The 20,627-nt window shown below is 40.0% G+C and overlaps 2 protein-coding genes across 4 annotated transcripts; one reads left to right on the top strand and one right to left on the bottom strand.

Moving 5' to 3' along the window:
• Positions 1 to 1,953: 1,953 nt before the first annotated feature.
• LOC134750949 (uncharacterized) lies at positions 1,954 to 19,852 on the bottom strand. 3 transcript variants are annotated; one of them, XM_063686235.1, is made up of 6 exons: positions 19,396 to 19,852; positions 6,289 to 6,367; positions 4,307 to 4,561; positions 4,084 to 4,207; positions 3,308 to 3,822; positions 1,954 to 3,087 (listed from the first exon to the last, which is right to left on the bottom strand). In XM_063686235.1, the coding sequence occupies exons 3-6, from the start codon at positions 4,469 to 4,471 to the stop codon at positions 2,512 to 2,514; spliced, it is 1,380 nt and encodes a 459-aa protein (XP_063542305.1). In that variant the 5' UTR covers positions 4,472 to 4,561; positions 6,289 to 6,367; positions 19,396 to 19,852; the 3' UTR covers positions 1,954 to 2,511. The 3 variants fall into 3 exon arrangements, with proteins under 3 accessions (XP_063542305.1, XP_063542295.1, XP_063542314.1); XM_063686225.1 differs by lacking the exon at positions 19,396 to 19,852 and adding an exon at positions 9,490 to 9,698; XM_063686244.1 differs by lacking the exon at positions 19,396 to 19,852 and adding an exon at positions 9,490 to 9,697 and having other exon boundaries at positions 4,319 to 4,561.
• LOC134749304 (uncharacterized) lies at positions 17,686 to 18,456 on the top strand. Its single transcript, XM_063684206.1, has one exon. It carries the CDS (start codon positions 17,686 to 17,688, stop codon positions 18,454 to 18,456), a length of 771 nt encoding a protein of 256 aa, XP_063540276.1.
• Positions 19,853 to 20,627: the final 775 nt, after the last annotated feature.

Below are 20,627 nucleotides of genomic sequence, written 5' to 3' on the forward strand. Positions count from 1 at the left end.
AGCTAAATTCGACCCACTTCCCGATTTGCATACATAATACATATGTAGTTAAGTGACAATGCAATATTATGGTACCATCGAGCTGATCCTGATGATTGTAGACAGGAGGTCGACACTCTGTGATGAAACAACGCAACCTAATTGTGTTTGGGGTACAGTCAGCGATAAAAGCTTGTACTAAATTTGAAATATTTGCCAAAAACTAAACGACCACTCTTGCATACATTTTTTTCTCCCTTTTGTGTTGTGTAAAATATAAAAGCGCCTATTAACACATTCACTGCCAACGTTTTCGTAGCGCTACGCTCGTAGCCGATCCCAGCGTTTTCCCGCTTTGTAGTGAAAAGCGACTACGAACAGAGAACCTGCCGAATGTTAATATCATTTAGGTACTACAACGGGATTTAATCGCGTAAATAGTAGATTGTGTCACGAGGGAGCAAATTTCATTTACGGCGAAGGATAATAGAATCCCGAGCGTAGCGAGGCTACTGCTTTTCCCATCACCTATGAGGAAATTGTTTTCGTCTTTATTCTAATTTTCATTATGCAAAAGAAAATAGTGTCCTAGAACCAAAAAAGTGGCACTTTGATCCCTCCTAGCAGGGAAGAAAAAGCCCTTTTTCGAATAGGTAATGTGAAAATTAAAGCTCTTGCTAGACGGTCGCCGACAAGCCCCTCGGACCGCGTGGCCTTGGTCTGGACGGACCGTGTAGACAGTGTTTCCATCAAAATTTCATACAAACATTACCAAGGTCAGACGGTCTGAAGGCTTGTCAGCGACCGTCTAGCACACGCTTTAATATTCCCATTCCACATTTTAACCTCAACAACTCTAATAACAATGGTTTGCTAAAGAGTGAGCAATATTCGATTCAGACAAGATGACCCTGTGTGAGATGGAGCTGGTGATAGTATAGTGGAGGGAGGGACAACGCCCGCGGGACATCCCCCGCTACTATCACTCCCATGACTTAGGTAGTCATGGGAGTGATATGTTGTAAAATTGCTTTAATATTGTATTTTTCCGTTTTATATCTTACTGCTGGTGAATTAATACCTGTGGCCACAAGGACCAATAGTACATTGTGCAACGTGGGGGGTAAGTGTAATTTTGTAAATGAGGTCTTTAGATGCACGACAGCCGCAGGCTGGAGTGCATTAAAGACTCGAATTTGCAATATTCTTACCCCCGGAGTCACACACAATGTTTTTCATCACACTTGCGAATAAAAAACTAAATTTTGAGCGAAATCATTCTTAAATATGGTGACATTTCAAACATTCGTCTGCCATTTAGAAATTTTTTGGCAGTTTAGGCATCGAAGCAGTGGCGTAGCTTGAACTAATCTAGCCGTGGGCGAAATCGCATCTGTGAGGCCCTTTTCTTTCACTGTGCCCGAATAGAAGGGGCCACGGGCGAGGGCCCACGCCTAGATACGCCACTGCATCGAAGGCACAGACCCTTCGGAATTTAGCCACAATAGAAAATTGTGAGGAACAATATAGGCCCTTGTCCTTCAGTACACCTGCATGAAATAAGATCTTTTCCAGCAAGTGTGATGAAAATTTTATTAAACCTTGTTTCTATGCTCGAGATTCTAAGTTAGATCAGTCGCTACGCTTGTGATTCTATTATAAATAGTTATTTGTTATACAGAGGTAATTTTTTTGTTTAACCTCTCGTGCTAATATTGATAAGCGAAAAATTCCAAAATTGAATCACGAGCGTTGCGAGTGGTTCGAAAAATGGAATCAGCGTTGCGAGGAAAATATAGTGGTTAGAGTTCTTATTTCGTGAAGTCTATTAAAATTGCGAGTCATTCTAGAAACGAAAATTTGGTTTGTTTATGCTAATGAGACATATATTGGTGCAGGTTATACGTTCGTAAAAATTCCTATGATAGCTGCAGATTCGTGAAACTGGGTTTAGAGGTAATATTTAAAAGACAGTTTCAATTCACAATCATAGTTTAATTTCATTGATAACATATAGAAAAAAATAACTTAAAAACATCACATTACCATGCAATATTTTAAAGAATTCAATATTAAGATTTTACGATTAGTATTCAATGTCGACAATTTAAAACTATAAAAGATCTAATTACACGACATTTTCAACTTATCAAGATTTTTTTTATTTAATTCTAGGAAGATAAAATTATCAGTAGAAGTAGGTATACGAGACATTGTCGACATAAGATAAATGTAAGCTCTAAAGTAATTAAATCTTAACTCTAAAAGTCAAATCTAGTTTTTTTTTTCATTTCCATGTTTTTTTATACAATCCAATGATTGCGAACATAACATATTAAAGACAATCACACATGCTATGTGCATGACACCAGTCCCATCCATTTTCACACGAGGTACATCGCACTAATAATTAGTCGTTAATATATTAGTTGTACTGGCCAAGTGGCGTCACCCGTGTCTGTGAGCGTGGTAGACTAGCGTACGTTTAGAGTGCAAGGCACTGGAGACGCGATCAGCTCGAGCGGGGCCCGATTATTTCTGCATGATCGACGTGAGCAGAGCATCCTTCAGCCTCTTGGCCATCTCCTCCAGGATGCCGGCCTGAACGCGGAGCTTCTTGTTCTTCTCCTCGAGTTCGTCGGCCTCCTGCTCCATCTGGAGTTCCTTCAGCTTCCTGTGCATCCTGGATCGCTTGGAAGCCTCGTTGTTTTTGTCCCTCAGTTCCCTGTATTTCATGTCCTGCGTGGACATGGAGGAGTTCTCGCTACACGCGTTGGAGACGGCGCTGTCTCTCCGCTTGGGAGGGCGTCCTCTGCGAGCCCTCGTGAGCTGCTGCGAGCCCTCGAGCGCCAAGATCATGTCCTTAATAGGTATGTTGGGCTTTCTCCTCTTGTATTTTCTGGGGGTCGTGCGCTCCTGATGTGGTGAATACTCCTCGTCGCTGTCCTCGCTGCGGCGGCGCCGCCGGGACACCCTGGCGGCAGCCTCCTCCTCGGAGTCGGCCTGAGGTTCGCTCTTGGGTGTGATGGGCTGGTAGTCCAGCGGAGCCGGCGCCGCTGCCACCGGAGACAAGAAAGTCTCCTGTACCAGAGTTTGCTGCCGAGATTTCTGTGGACAAAGAAATTTAAATAATTAATAAAATAAGTTTATTAAGTATCTGGCAAGAATAGATTGATTCATGACTGATAGAAACAAGTAAATTTGCGCAAATTTACTATTCTGTGAAAACGACGCTCCTAATAGGTACCTATTCAGTAATTACTATAACGCCCTAATGCAATGAGTCAGTGAGTAGCCTCCCCCTAATGAACTGTAGTGAGATTCTTACCGAGACAGCGAGGGGGTGTTTCTCCTGCTCCAGTTGCTCGACGAAGGACAGCACCTCGGGCGTGCTGATGACGTGGCTGGCCAGCGCGGGCCGCGCCGCCACGTCCAGCGACAGGCCCGCGTGTTTCCGTGGAGCCACGATGTACTCTGTGATTACATCGTCGCAGCGCTCCACCTCGCTCGGCGTCACTGACGCCATGTACTTCAGGTCCTGGGAGTCGTCGTCGATGAAGGGCGTATCGTGTGTGAGGGGTTTAGTGTACGTGTCCCAGCCGGCCCACGGCTCCTGCTGGTCGATGACCACGGGCAGGCTGGCGATGTCGACGAACTGCTCGGTCTCCGGCAGGGCGAACATCGCATCGACGCCCTCGGCCGGCGACAGCGGGTCCTTGGGCGTCGTGGTGTAGAAGCTCGCCTGCGCGGCGACGTTGGCGTCGAAGCTGTCCCAACCGGGGGACAGTGGTGTGTGTAGTGTGTCAGTGTTGAATGCCCTGTCTTCAATCTGTTTTGCTGAATCTGTGGAAAAAAAATTAGAAAATACATTAGATTTAGCACCACCCATTCTTTCCATCGTCAATTTTGTGATAAGTTTGAAAACTACTGGTCAACAGACCGATGCGGATTTTAGTTACACGTACATTATTTTCAGGGATAGTTTTAGCCACTAATGCCTTGTCTTATTTACAGTACTTTATGTGAAGTCGGTAAGATTGTATTACTAGTGTTCGCTACTTTAGTAAGAAATACGTAATCACGACGTGATGTAAAATATCTCACCAATGATTTGTACTTGTTCTTCCTTGGCGGGATCGGAGCACCACCCAGCCAGTTCTTGGAAGAACTCGTAGTCCGTGTCGTGATACATATTGCTCTCGAACACTGGCTCCGGTTTCAGATACTCCTGAAAATTCAGTTTAACCATGTTAGCAAAAATCGTGGAGGTGAGCGGAGCTAAAAGTAATCTTATAATAAATAATAATTGATTAATTTAGGTACTCACGTGAGAACTCACCTCGGCGGAGCTGCAGTGCGGCTGAAGCGTTGCGGTTGGTCCGTCGGCGATTACTCCGTTCAGGCCGTTCTCCTGATTCTCTTTCTTTATGCGATCTATGTCTACCACTTTCAAAATACTTTGAGTCCTGTGACTCGTTTGCGAAAAAACCATATCTTTTGGTGTATAAATTGTAGTTTTGATATCCGAGATTGTCGGTGCCACTCGCACAGATGATCTTTTGACCAACCATTTTGAATAGAACTACAAACAAAAATGATACGACGTAACATAATGTGCACATCCGTATGAAGCCAGAAGGGAGGGGAGGGAGGGCGTTGATGGAAGAATACATGAATGTGCTTGATTTTTCTTTTCATATGTAAGACATTGAAAATGAAAAATAAATAATGGATAGGTTTCAAGGAAAGATTCAAAAGCTTAAAACAAATATGTATCGGGGTAGAAGATGCAATAAGAAATCGGACATACATATGTAGGTATATGATAATTAGGACATAGATAAAGAGCAAAGGTCTCTAAGTGCGCATTCTGTCCCCCATTACCACATTTATGATAATAATGATGTGCTCGGTCACCGTGACTGGCAGAAACGAGGCATTACATAACGTCACAAGAGACCTTGGCCACGACATCATGTGCATCATAAATATCATAATGGATAAGTAAATGCTTTACATAGGTACACAATGTACACATGTAGTTTTTATATAGAGTATGATAACGCATAAATATATATTTAACCATATATGTGTATAACATGAACGGAAGATTAAAGCCTAGTTTGATTTCAATGAAATTATATATTTTTTGATTTTATTTGTGACGTAGCGTAGGTACCTAGAGAGAGTTTCCTGCAAGTAAAAAAACGAGTGTAATTGGTCCCGGAAACTGCTATAAGCGAGACCCGGCTTGCAACCGGGCCTGACTATATCCGCCCCTGTGTTAAACATAGAACTAGACTAGAAAAACGTGACTAAATTACTGTATTTATACTAAAAGGGGATACTGCTTCTACAAGCGAGACCCGGTAGTTGACCGGGCCTGACTTTCAGACCCTGTTGTTAGATTAACTTAACTAGACTTAGCTAGGGAACTGTAATTAGAATTATGTGTTTTAAGCTAAAATAAACGCTAACTTTATTCTATATAAAATTATGTATCAAGGCGTAATATTTCTTAGAGCTAGGGCGAAAAGGTACCTACGTTATCTTAATGCTAATGAAATAAGTAGTAAAGATAGGAATTTTAATTGTTTTTTAATGTTAATCCATTATTAGTTTTTCATTAATAGATCATTACGCAATAATGTAGTGTAGAAGCATTATTGAACTTGTTAACTGTTGAATTCGCGTCATGAACCTGTACTCTAGTCATTGTATTAAATGCCTGTGCTCATGTTTACCTATATTTATGTTTTGTACAAATAGTTAAAATTTGAATTATAACATTTACGCTATTCGTTTTTTTTATGTATTCGTGTAATGTCAGACGTTGTGCGATGATATCATTAGACTTGAATGTTAATTCATTTAACTAGCCAGGACATGGATGATGATGGTGAGGAATGATATGATTACAATTAAGAATTCGTCTACGCCCACTGCTAAAAAAAATCGAAAAATTTAGTTAGATAATTATTTTGCACAAAAGAACAAAGAACATTGAAGTTCAGTTTAAGTAGTGCACGTGATTTTGTCTCGAAGTGACTATACACGTTTTTTACGCAGAAGGTCATACGAGGCTAATTTATTGTAACCACGATTTAAATGCAAAGATTTATTTTTAATTTGCAAATTTTTATCAGGAGTCCTTTAGTTAATTAATTTTAAATGAAATCCTTTAATTACTTTTCAGATTATAAAAGTTCAGTCTACATTTGAATTTTCTGGTGTTGTCCCCGAGACGCATGGGCCGATGGGCTCTGTAACAGAAAGGGTTATGGAGGTTGCGCGAACGCAATTACTTACTTGTTCGAACTCTTCTTGAGCTCTAGTTGAAATTGTAACCCTTTAGGCTCCCAACCAAGAGACTGTCACGACAGTAGGCCTGCAACAACGAACAAAAATATGCGTTAATACAAACCTGAATATCAGTGAACATGCAAACAAAATGGCGGGCTCATAATGTAGGAATGGATTCCGATAAATTGGTTCCGGTTGATCGGGGGTGTTGTAATAAGCTATAATAAGCTCTCAAATTAATTAGTTTTAACCCTACTGTATTATTATTATTCTTAATTACGATTAATTACGAACTAGTAGTTCAGATTTTTAATGTTTTATATAAATAAATGACATTTCAATTACGTACGTCCATAAAGCTGATAGCGACGTCTACAATTAATTAATTATTTTACTTAGGTAATAAAAAAGGGGCACAGGATACCTCAAATGTACACATAGAAACTCAATTGTTATTAAGTAACATATAATTTATGGTTTTAACCACGAAATAAAATAACGGGTGGGTATTAGATATGTTTAGGTGTAGTCTTGCCTACGCTACAATAAAACACCAACGTAGCAAGCAAGCAAGCAAAGGAAACCAAAAATAAGGCGAAAAAGCCATAGTAATAATCTACTTATATCATCATTATCACAGAATATATAATAGTACTAGGTAGGTGTCATTACTATAATTAAAACAATCCCCTTAACTATCCCATATTGTATGTACAGTCAGCTGTAGAGAAACGTAGGAACTACATGTGCGTAGTAAATCGTTCATATTTACGACATTTTTCTCGTGGTTTGCAGTTATTGAATAAGGTTCAAGATAGTTTTTTAAGTAGGTAGGCACCTAGTGACGATTATGACGATATCATATACCTGATGGTAAACACCTGGGCAAAGACCTTACAAGACGAGACCTGCAGATTTAGTAAGTGGGTTACAAGAACCGCCTTTACAAGGAAAACTATTGGAATTTCAATATTGCTGCGCCGGGGTTTCCCGTCTTCGTCCGCCCACTCACTCACGCGTAGTGATGTGCTATTTGTGCCATGTGCCGTTACCAGTAAATTTTCCAAGGCGAATCTAAATTCCCAGTAACGTAAAAATCAGTAAAATACGGTACACTATATTTTTTCTGTTATATACCATGTTTCTTTTTTTTTTTATTAAAATACACTATTTCTTCATATGAAATTAAATAAATTAACATATCTTTACTAATGAAATAAAACTATGAAAACGGATTATATCGCGTATATTGAATTTATAATACATCCCGACGTTTCGAACTCTTTACAGCGTTCGTGGTCAACGGGTGACTGAGGAAAAATTACAAAGTGCAAAAAAGTTTTATTTCATGAGTAACTATCGCGGTAACCGAAGACAATTTATATCTTTACTAATTAAAAAGTTTACCAAAATTACTGGGAAGTTTCCCAAATTTACCGGTAAATATCCCATTATTACCAGGAAATTTACTCCTAGTGATCACACTCAAAATTAATTACATTAAATATCGCGAGGTCCACAGCTCACAGAGCCACTAGTTTTATCATGTCTTTCTCAAAAGTATCTTAATATAATTAAATACTTAATAGTTAATAACAAGCGAGGTAAAGATAAAATTACGATTTCTATTCGTATTTAACAATAGTAATACCATAACAAAAGTAAAAACATGCCATTACCAACAGAAATTGTATTTCTCGGTTGTTGGTATTGGTAACGTACCGTTACTGGAAAAAATGGTAATTTACTGGTAAATTTCCCAAATGGGAAATTTACTAGTAACGGCAATTTACTGCTGGCACAACACGACACGGACGGTGCGCGGTGGGGGCTTCGAGAGTAACATACATTTCTCACGGCCATTTCGATAGAATTCGGTGCAAAACTTAATAGTAGGAGATACGTATTACGTAATCGTAATACATATATTATATGATCGACCTTCACCGATACGTCTGACGGATGGAAACAATTTCATAAAAGAAAATATGTTCCTGAACATAAATAAATAGGGTTGCCTAAAGAAATATGGTCAAGAAGTAGGTATGTTGTGGTATGGGTATGGAAATATGGTGGTTGGTGGTTTATACAACATTTTTTGATAAAGTAAATCATTTGGGAAATAATCATTTAGAAACAAAAAAAAAAACCGGCCAAGTGCGAGTCGGACTCGCGTTCCAAGGGTCATGTACCGTACATTACATTCTCACTATATCTAAGCTTTGTGTGATCCAAATCACTAGGTACATATTGAAAAGGTAGGTACTGGTAATTCCTAACCTCCTGAGACCCAGAAACAAAAGTTCAAAATAGATTGTGGAATATGTACAAAAATTTGTACGCGGGGTCTTAGGAGGCTATAGGTAAAGGTAAGGTAGGTATCTTGAATACCGCGGCTATCTTAGGATTAGTCAATTTGTGTAAAAATGTCCTATTATACCTATTTATTTATCTTGAATAGTTTTAAAGCCCTAAAATCTGTTTTAATGTAAATATAGAAAGAAATCCTATTGACTATCTTATTAGAATTTTCTTTTGTTAGGTTAGGTAACTTCTGGAGTTGCAGGCGTACATAGGCTACAGAGACTGCTTAACATCAGGCGGGCCGTATGCTTGTTTGCCACCGACGTAGTATAAAAAAAATCAAAAAATGTCATGATAACATTGTTAACAATGATAACTCAAAACTCAACCCACAGATTAAAACCCCTCGCCTCGCCCCCGACTCCCAGCACTGAAATGTCAAAAGTTCCAAGAACGCAATTGTGAACAAATAAGTGTAATAATTCATAGGTATCCAGTACCTACCTACCTATTCTTATCTACTTACTTAAAACCAATTTACGATGTCAAATTATTAACAAAGTAATCGAATCATTAACTTGAGAATCGAAACAATAATCAACTTAAGGAAGGTACAGTCGAAATTTCTAGAATTGAAAGCTAGCGTAGAATGTGCCAATTCGGTTCCAAATAGACGAGCGGCGCGGCGGTTCAAAACGAGGGGACGACACAGACAGGTTGGAACTTGCTCGCGGTACGTCGACGCAAGCTGCGGATTGGAACTCCATCGTACTTACGTAGTATAGGTATATCGCTCTTTTCCTTTCCCGAGTTTAACATTATTAAAAAAATTGTACCACCAAATTCCAAGTTGAATCGACTTACTTTGGGAAAACAATATTGAAATAATTAAACTAAACTCACCTCGTTACGAACAAATAATGTAACGCCTCCAGTCGAGTAGAGCTCGTAGAACTTTTCTTTTCACAAAGAATTAAATTAATTTAAAGCCTTAACGCGTCTGTCTTATTAGCGTTATCTAGCAAAGGCAATTGAACCGAGTGTATGCGTAGCGTACGGAAACGTAATAGCGCAAATGCGGAGAGCAGTACGTGCGCTCCGTTAGGACTCCGAAAATGTTGTGCAATAACAACGTGCTCGTCGCAGATACAGTTTTCCCCTATCCCCACCATTCACCAATTTCGTTCTAAAAATAAAATTGCGGCTCTGCTATTGGCCGCCGGTAATGACGTCAACCGCGAGAGCCAATGAGATGGGGTTACAGTCACGAGACCGTAGCATATCGACTCGTATCTTAGTGTGTGTGGGTGGGGAGCTATGCATGTTGGATCCTGTTTTTTCACAAGTACTGGGTTTTTAACCAATGCCGCTGTGCAAGAGAAATGATTGCTTTTGTAGAAAACATACTCGTAACTCTATCGGTAATTACGTGTAAACGCTGCAGAATTATTCATATTCATTTTCCTCAATGTTTGGAGCGAGCACAAACACAATTGTCCGTTTTTAGAGTAATTACGACTCCCTTTTTATAGCGAGTTCCACCACAACTTGTCAACTTGATTCTTGTTCTTGTCCGTCTTACACAAAAATACACTGCCGCACTGCCGAATATCTTCCTTAGAAAAAATCTCATTGCTCTGATGTAATGCATGTAATTCATGTTATTTTCCTTATTGCAATTCCGAGAAGAGGACGAGCGCCGCCGTAGCTGTGCACAATAAGAATAACAACCCAAAAATAACCAGTAAATACATATGTAGTCTTAACATTGACCACGGTCGGTCTGACTTGTCTTGTTGCCACGATGCCACGTCGTCAAAACAGATGAAAAACACGTTGGCACTGAGGTACTTATTTATTAGCTTAATGTCGGGGATGAATCACCACATAAAGTTTAGGACTGAGGATATATGTAATTATATATGTTAGATCTATTTTTTTTTTCACCTAAGTACTTTCAAGAATATCCCGCTCATATCATGTGTAGGCCCTTCTGCCTATAGTAAGATTTGCAATGTGAATATTTTTGTTTCTTAAGCCCATTTTGTGTCCCACTTCTGGATATAATCTGTGCTTCTGAGTTCTGGCCAAAAGCCCTATTTTCGCCACTGATTTGCTTGTCTGAAAATGTCACATACCTACACTAATAATAGCGCGGATACAGTCCACACTCGTTCTCGCCAAGACAAATCCTTTATAATTTCCGGATTATCTACACAGCACAGAACTGAACTAATCTTAATATTGAACTTGGATCTCATTTCACATTTATGTTTTTGTTGGGATATCATTACATTTTGTACAGAAATAACTATAATATTCATAATGAAAGCAGTTTTGCCCAAGCTGAAAAGGAGATCCTCAGTTTTCAGATTTATTCCTTTGTATACGCCTAACAGTCTACCTTGATACCAAATTTCAAGTTTCTAGGTCATCTGGAAGCGGGTTAGGTTCTTAGGTTTTTGATTATAAGTCAGTCAGTCACAAAAAATCCAGTTTTTAACGTTAATTTATTAATAACTGTTCGAGCTACGTTTATGAAATTGTATTTTAGACAAGCTAAGGGGCTTGAATAAATGTGCCAAATTTCACGTGTGTAGGTTAAATAGGTTTCAAGTTGTGAAGGGGTCAAAAGTAGCTGGAAACGGTTGCTGTTGCTGCGTCGCCAGCCTATTTTAGGGTTCCGTACCCAAAGGGTAAAAACGGGACTCTATTACTAAGACTCCGCTGTCTGTGTCTGTCTGTCACCAGGCTGTATCTCATGAACCATGATAGCTAGATTAACTACTAGACAGTTGAAATTTTCACAGATGATGTATTTCTGTTGCCACTATAACAACAAATACTAAAAACAATAAGATAAACATTTAAGTGGGGATGGGAGCCCCACAATGTGTTTTTTTTTGCCGTTTTTTGCGTAATGGCCGGTTTTTTCTTTAAACTTGGCTGGACACGCTGCCGCGTGTGTCTAGATAGATTCTCAAAAATACCATTTAGTTTGGAACATGTGAGTTTTTGGGATGTCCTAAGTACTTATTTATTTTACAATTTGTAGGTATCGAAGAGGAGGAGTATTTTATTGTCACTACAACACAACAATATACCTGCGGTAGGTAATATTAATGTAAAATATTTAAGTGTCTTATAACATAAAACCGTGCATAGTAAAATCTTTCACAGTAAAATGACCACCACTATCTCGCCACTCTCTCCAGTGGTGGAGAGAGTGGCGAGATAGGCCCCAAAATTAGAAAAACTATCAAAAATACGAGTGCAATCGTACAATTTAATACAATGAACATATAAATTGGCTGTACTTTGCCTTGAAGCAATGCAAGGTCAGTTGTTTTTCTAGAATGATTCACAGCTCAATATCTTGCCCGAACTAAATATACATCATCCATAAGGTTGTTCAACCCTAGTCTAGTGGGTACGGATTTATTTTTTATGATTGATGTCCTTGATATCCATCTCAGTGGCTGTTTTGCCATTGGTCCTTACTAATAATACCTATTAAACCCAATCTCTCCATCTGATTTAGTAGAATTAATTCAGTAAATACATTTTCATGTCAATGTCAATTTCTTAATTTTGTCGGAGTCTGGAGCTCTGCAAAATCGTATTAATAATTTTGAGAAGCCGGTGCCGGTGCACAAAGGTTTTCACGAATTATATTTACAAGTGCTAAAAGTTTAAGCTAGCTGAAACCGGAAAAATTTACTCGACCGTCGCACCTGGTGAGAGATATCGTGTCGTGTATCTAATCTAGTGTAGTATAGTATGTACTACGGTGGAAGCCACCCATTGGGGCCCCGTACCTGTCTGTGAAGTGCAACACGCTGTAGCACGGCAACGGCATCATGACTACGCAATTACTACGACATGTTGTTATGTCAATATTATAAAGGTATCCGTTTTTAATGCTATTGAATTATTTTATAGGTGACTTTATGTAGCTTAATTTCTTCTACGTTATGTTATTGTGACATTTAAATAATATAATTTTGCATATAATGACAAAGTCGACTGGATTCGGTAAAGCATGCGATATTATCAAATTTTAGGTCGTCGTCGGCGACGACGATAATTAGATACTAGGTGAAGTGAAGGCGTCTAATAAATCTAATAATCAATACGGGCAGCTTTTATGCCCCAATGACCTTCGATCTGAATCCCTTAGTTTTCTAATGTTAATGTTAACAGCAACTGCTTTAAGCAATATAGCATCCCATATTATCCCATATCACATAATTTCTGTGACATAAGTGCTTAATTATGTTTATTTATTTTATAACTTAATAACGACCCATTGCTGGCGAATTGAATTCTAAATAATTGTTTTTAATTTAATTTATTATGAAACTGCTGACATACGATTGTAATTTAATAATTTTGATTATCACGGTTGTTTTTCATATTCAATTATTCATAATGTAAATAATGACAATCACAATAATAAATTCCTAAGAATCTATCATGTGTAATTTTAGGTGTACCTAATAGTTTATTGTGAGATAAATAAATCATATCATATCATATTTACTTCAAAGTTCATTGTTTAAATTGTTTTCGAGATATTAGCATCAAAGTTTAGAATTTTAGGCCAAAAAACTAGTTTTCTGGCCATAACTTTTGTGTTAAATACTTAAATAGTTTAAAATTAAAACCTTAGACAAATTTTTAGAGACGTCAAAGATGAACCCAAATATGTAGATTTCGTATATGTAAGATCTTTCACAGCAATCGAAATACGAAAAAAGTGTTTTTTAGACAATGTTTAAAAACCATAAATAAGTATTCATTTCTTTCAAAATCCGGTAGACAAAAATGGAGATAAAAGATTGAAGAACCGATAGCCGTTTGTCTCATATGTAATTCTATATGTACCTAATTACCTATGTAGGAGATACGATTCAAAACTTGTCAAAAATCGATGAAAACCTCGGGTAGCCCTTTAAAGTAGGCATGATAGTGGGAATAATTAATGACTACTTGTTTTGGCTACAAAAGGATAATTAGAAAATTTGTGGGAGGCAGAAGTACCCACCCACAAGTTAAATCTATAAAGAGCAACATAGATCTTGGAACATCAAAAGCTGAACTCTAACATCGTGAGGTCCGGTACCTGTAGAAGAATTAACAGCGTGCTGGGGGATTTGGTATTCTGCGAAACTTTGTTGCGACATCTTTCACCAATTTCAGTTTTCAACCATCACAAAGGAAGTCTAGTATGCGGAGTTACTATTACTACAGACTCTGGTTCGTTTAATATTTTTGCCTGCCAATAAGAAAAACGGAAACGGAAAGCGTATGTGATGTTGAATTGTGGATTGAAACATGTAACCTATAGAAGACATTAGATGTGCGGAAGTGTTGAAGATCAAAAGTAACTGACAGCCGATTAAAGATTAAAGGCCGACGCAATTTTTTTACATGTCACACCTTTGGGTGTCATACGTATAGGGTCAATGCCCGTCAATGTCACGCTAATGAATCTGTAACGACCTTACGACATGTAGCTAATGAAGTAGCAGTGAGTTAAGTATGTTATAAGTTATAAGACTTAAAAGCAGGGACCCGTCCACCCCTTCCCAGAAAAAAACCTTAACTTAAAATGGCTTAGTCGTTTATCGAATAGCCCCAACGATTGGCTTTCCCTTTGAATTGCTTATATGGATTAGCTAGGAAGGGGTTTCCCTTTCAGAGATACCGCTAAAATGAAAGGATATCCCCTTCCTAATTCAGTAAATAATGACATCTGTGCTGTTAACGCGCTAGACAGTAGACACCCAGTCCTTCACTGTAAACATAAATTAAGCAATATTTGATTCTATTTTTACAGTTGAAAATGGAATAAGCGGTATAATTTATCCCAAAAAAATATGGTTCTCTAGAAGTCGGTTTACTTACGGACGATAATTTTGCGTGATATCGTCATAAGAAAACATTGATTTGAAATTGCATACGTAACGTTAGCGTTACCATGGAGATCTGTCCACAACGTGACACTTTTTCGTGCATGCCAAGTGCATGCTACAGGTGTTCATCGATTTATAAGACGTTATCACGTCGTGTAAAATGTTGCCAAGACGAAACCATAAGGCTCTCACTGTCAAAGTTATCAGATCTCTTGTAGAGCCTAGCTTCTAACTCTACAAGCCTTCACAAACTCTACACCTTAATCAAAATATGTGACTTGGGCGTTTCGCTACCGTCACATGGGCGTATGGTGAAATTTATTCACTATTCATTATTTTTTATCATACAATAGTTCTTGTAGTAACGAAACGGCCAAGCTACATATTTTGATAACCAAGGTGTAGGTAGAGTTTGTGAATTTAGGGCTTTAAAGGGTTGGGGGTAATTTATTAGTATATTTAATTTACTATTAAAAATCCTGAAATACGTATCATCTTTTATACAATCTGCTTTTATACAAAAACTATCAACATACCAAATTTCAACTAAATCGGTTAAGCGGTTATTGATTCCCCATACAAAATTCCACCCCCTTCTCACCCCCTTAGGGGCAAAAAATTTTGTTATTTTTTGTTATTTGTGTACCTTCGTTTTGCCGACGACATAGTTCTTTTTGCCTCCTCTGCCACAGAACTCCAGCAAATGCTCCAAGATCTGAGCAACGCAAGCCTTCAAGTTGAACTTCAAATGAATCGTGCAGACTCAGGTGATGACTAATAGCACGAAACGTACGGTCGAAGTTGACGGGCAGATTATACAATATGTCAACGAGTATATATATTTGGGCCAGTTAGTCTCTTTCAGCGACAGGCAAGACAAGGAAGTTGAGCGCCGTGTTCAAAACGCCTGGAAGAGCTACTGGTCCATAAAGGAGCTAATGAAGGGGGACCTTCCAATGTCACTAAAGCGTAAACTCGTTGACATGTGTATTCTGCCTGTCCTAACCTACGGTGCCCAAACACCGAGAGTCAGAAGTCCAAATTGAAGGTTTGCCAGAGAGCAATGGAGCGCAGCATTCTAGGTGTCACAAGGATGGATCGCATCCGAAACACTACACTGCGCTCCAGAACAGGCATAGCTGACGTAGGGGAGAAGACCGCTAGGCTGAAGTGGGACTGGGCAGGTCACGTCTGCCGCATGCATCCGGATAGGTGGGCTAGTATAGCCACCAAGTGGATGCCGTAAAAGAAGCGCGGACGTGGCAAGCCCAGGCGGAGATGGCGGGACGACTTAGACACCTTCACTAATAACTGGCCGGAAACAGCTCAACAACGGGAGTCATGGAAATCAAAGGGAGAGGCCTTTGCCCAGCAGTGGGACACTACAGGTTATTAAAAAAAAAACAAAAAAAAAGTATCTTACATACCAAATTTCAGCTTCCTAGGACTTCAGGAAGTACCCTAAAGGTTTTGATGATCATCAGTGAGTGAGTGAGTCAGTCAGTGACAAAATCGAGATTTTTTAGATATGAATAAAATCTAAAGTATAAGAGCTATGCAACTGATTTTTTTATGCTTAATAAGTCTACTATTGATATCATATCCCGAGAATTTGGTTTATTTGGTATACCCAAATCCAAGTTATTAGGGTTAAAAAAAATGACGAAGCGCTTCGAGAAAAGGTCGGTAGTGCCCGATGCCCGACTGCCCGTGCGCTTCGGTTTGCTCGTCTTGGCGGGGGCACTAACGTGTCCCCAGATAACCCTTGAAGAGGTTAGCGCTTACGGAAAGGGTATCAGTCAGCTTACCCGTATTATGAAGCGCTTAAAAAGCCAAATGAAAGTTTTTAGTTAGCAACGGCTTTGGTAAGAATGGTAAGCAAAGCCTTACGAAATACCCCTTCCAAAAGCCTCGAAGGGGATACCGTTATTTCCCTGTCGCTCTTAAAGCCGTAACCAGGGACCGGCCCGCTATCCCTTATCGGGGTTTGATAAGGGTATTGCATAAGGCTTAACTCACCATACCCTTTGCCAGACGAAACCCTTTGTTTTGCTTTTAAAAACCCTTATATAAAGCTACCACATTTGAGTAATCGGTAGCCCAAATACCCTTACAAAACCCTTATCATCCGCTCACCAACACCTTGCATATTGCTTATAAGAGTTAGCCTTATAAAGGGCTTGCCTTTTAGCATATAAGCGTGCTAATTTAAGTCGTCTACCTTGTTCATAAAGCACACATTACTTCGAATCCGAGCGATCGTCGGCGGCGACGGCGGCGTTCTTTGACTAGGCACGTATTTTCTTTCCTTTTCATACACTACCGTAGATGTACTAATCCTGTCTCTTTCACGCAAAGGGAAACCTTTATAAAAAGCGCTTAAAGGGTAACCCTTATTAAGAGCTAGCCTTATTATTGGTTAGCTTTTCGGTAAGGGTTAGTCAAAGGTAAGGGTATGAATGGGCTTGCAGTTCAAAAGGAAAGTCTTTCAATGTGTTAGCTGTGTTTAAGTGTCGCCCATTGAAAGGGTTTTATCGCGGAAAGGGTTGTCCGGTCCCTGGCCGTAACAGACTACCGCACCGCACCGCGACCTTGGTGCGCCGCACGCCGCACCCATAAGTGAGAGCGAGAAAGAGATCTGTTTTACGGTTTTTAGCAGTAAAGGTAGCATTCGGTTCTTGGCGACCGCGAACCGCGTCACACGACCGCGACCGGCGACCGCGACTCACTGTTTTGTATGGATTAAGCCATCCCAGACGGAGCGATAATTATCGGCTGATACCGACAGATACGGCATCTGGTGATATCTATTACGTACTATTTGACAGAGCCCAGACAGGAAAATGTAATATATATTTTGGTATCTACCGATGTATCGGTCTTACTTCTCGGGGGAGCCTCACCCCTAGAGAACGCGTCCCCAGGTGGCGGATAGGGGAACACTCACCAGGTTCTTTCTCTAGAATCTGGGGGGTAGGAGTGAAATTAAATAGCTTCCGCGGACCAACAGGCCGGAGATGGATACTTCGATACCAAACCCCTGCAGGGAGCTTCTTTGGCGTAACTAAAGTAGAGGTCCGTGCAGTGCTGAGTGTTTAGGCTGGAGCGCTCAGAACCATTCCTGTTTAATCTGTCTATGGATTATCTCACTAAAGATATCCAGTCTTCTCTCCCGTGGACAATGCTCTACGCAGACGACATTGTGCTCATCGACAAATGCGCGAACAAACTAAATGCCACCATCCAGCAATGGAAACAAGCGCTTGAGGACAATGGTCTGCGCATCAGTCGATCCAAGACCGAATACCTAAAATGCAGCTTCAGTGACCAGCCAATTCCAAGCACAGACATCGTCATTGAAGGACAGCCAGTGCCTAAGGTTGATCAGTTTAAGTACCTCGGATCCATGCTGACGGCAGATGCCAACATAGATGCAGACGTCACCCACAGAGTAAACGCAGGATGGTTGAGATGGAGGACCCTAACCGGGGTACTCTGTGACAGCCGCATACCAGTTCGGCTAAAAGGGCGCGTCTACAAAACCGCAGTACGACCGGCATTAATGTATGGCTCCGAGTGCTGGGCGACCAAGAAGAAACATGAACAGAAGATGCACACCAATGAAATGAAAATGCTGAGGTGGGTAGCGGGAGTGACGAGACTGGACAGAGTCCGAAATGTATATGTACGAGGCTCTTTCAAGGTCGCTCCCATTGCAGAAAAGATGGCTGAAAGCCGTATGAGATGGTTCTGGCATGTGATGAGGCGTAACGAAGAGTATGCTGTCAAAAAAGCCTTGGCCATCCCAGACAAAACGAACAGCAAAGGGAGCCCGCTTACCACGTGGTGGACAACCGTTACCAAAGACATGGAGCGGGCGCAGACTAACATATCGACAACCCAGGACAGAAAAACCTGGCGCCTTCGAACGAGGAGGGCCGACCCCAAATAACGGGACATGGCAAAGAAGAAGAAGATGTGTCGGTCTTACAATTTAGGTGCTAGACAGAGAGCGATATATATTTTGGTATCGTTGCCTGTGTGGTGCTTAGCGATACTCGCAGATCTGTTGGTATTTGCCAATATCAGCAGATATATTATCGCTCCTTCTGTGCCGAGTTTTACTATTTAGCACTGACGGAGGATGCAAGCGACCGCGTCGCGCGACCAGTGGGTGTGGCTAGCGAGCGACACGAGCCTTGCGACGCAGTCGCTCCAGAGGCAGTATCGTATATCGTAATCGTATCGTCGCGCGACACTGCCTCTGCCGGGCTAGCACATGATCTAAGCTAAGAGCGCTAAGCGCGAGAGTATCTCGCCACGACAGACCACCCGTCCCTCTTTAATTCATATAGTTAGTAAAAGACGGGTAGTCTATCTTGCGGCGAGATACTGTCGCGCCAATCATGTGTTGGAGCGACTGCCGACCGACACAAGTGTGCTTGGGTTGAGTTGGTCGCGTGCGTCGCTACTATGTAATCAAAATGCTGTTTGTAAAAGTTGTCCGAGCCCCTTTTTTAGTGAAGTTAGTTAAGCCCGACACAACAACACGACACGACAGACAAATGTGAACCGGGCTTTAAGTATCGTGAACGTAAGATGCATGAATGAATGAATGATCGAACTCTGCATACCACTACTTCTAACTAACTATAATTATAAGGATGTAATTTAGGGAAAATGATCCAATCCACAAAAATCGGTTAATATTTATTTGAACTACAGACAGCAAAAGGAATTCATTTAAATGACAAATTTTAGAGGATCCAGACTAGACGGTGGGGCGGCTGTGAGGTGGCTGGAAGGTGGGGTGGAGTGAGAGATGAGACAAAGAGGTCAAATAAAAGAGCAGGCGCGGAACGAAAGCGGGAGTTTTATACTAAGTACTTACATCTTGATATGTCTTCTAAAGATGCTGGTCTTAAACTTCTTTGACTTCTCCTTTCGTAAACAAATATTTCTACACACCGTGCCCTGCATCAACTGGGGCATGGGATGGTTATACAACGCGCAGGCCAAACTCTTGGGTTTTTGGGAGTACACGTAGCTCATGATACCTTCTCTACAACCTCGTCTTCTTTATTTTTAGATTTATTTCTTTATTTGCAACGAAAAACACTGGCGGAGGTCTTATAACTTCTGTTAATAAGACCGGAATGAAAATAAAATAAACGAATGTAACAGCCAGAATCACGAAAATAAACGCCGCTTACGGGAAAAAAATGAAATAGCTTCTCAAAGATCACTTTTGATTTTTCTCTTCTTGATTCATAAACTTTTATGAGTGTAAACGATACAATTTATAGATTAAATTGCATGTGTAATATATAACCAGAAACACGTGCAACTTTGACAACGAGTGTGTCAGGAGTCAGGAATGACGACTACCTGCGGCTACGAATGAGAACCTCGAATCCTCTCGAACTGAACTGGGGATGATGAACTGGGGCGGCTGATGCAATAGTAACGTTCCGTTCTACATCTATATCTATTTCTACATGTTACAATTGAAAGGTTCTCGTCATGTTCTCGTAAACATGATATATAAAAGATAGGCGTGTTGGTATAATGTATTATTATTTAAAATTATGTTTTTAATTTCTGAACTATACATGAAATTGCCAGGACATAAATTTTGTTTTATAAAAATAACGAGTAGAGCACATCTACAAAGTCCTCTGCGTAGAAAGAAAAATGTTAAATAACTAGTGTGTTCTTGTAGTCACGAATTGCGCTAATTTTAATAACGTTTACAATTTGATGACATTATCATTGATTCTCTATACACAGGACGGAAGTCATAAATTACAATGACAATGTTTTTTACCATATTTGGAAAACTCTTTGCAATGGTTTCCTGAATCTGGGTTTTGTTTTTCACATGTTTTTCAGTATTTGTAACGTCATACACTCCACATGAATCCGGTTTTCTTTCTCTTTCTAACACCTTAGATATAGCCATGCCGTTTCTTTTTCTGATGTTTTGTTGTGTAATAATAAACAATATAGGACGCTGATTACAAACTCCAAACGCCTGTACGGTCATTTAAAAATGTGTTGGCTTTGTTGCTTTATTTATTAAAAAATACCATAATGGTTAAATCACACAGTAGAACACATTTA

This window comes from Cydia strobilella, chromosome 2 (genome assembly GCF_947568885.1).
Source record: "Cydia strobilella chromosome 2, ilCydStro3.1, whole genome shotgun sequence".
NCBI classification, from domain to species: domain Eukaryota; kingdom Metazoa; phylum Arthropoda; class Insecta; order Lepidoptera; family Tortricidae; genus Cydia; species Cydia strobilella.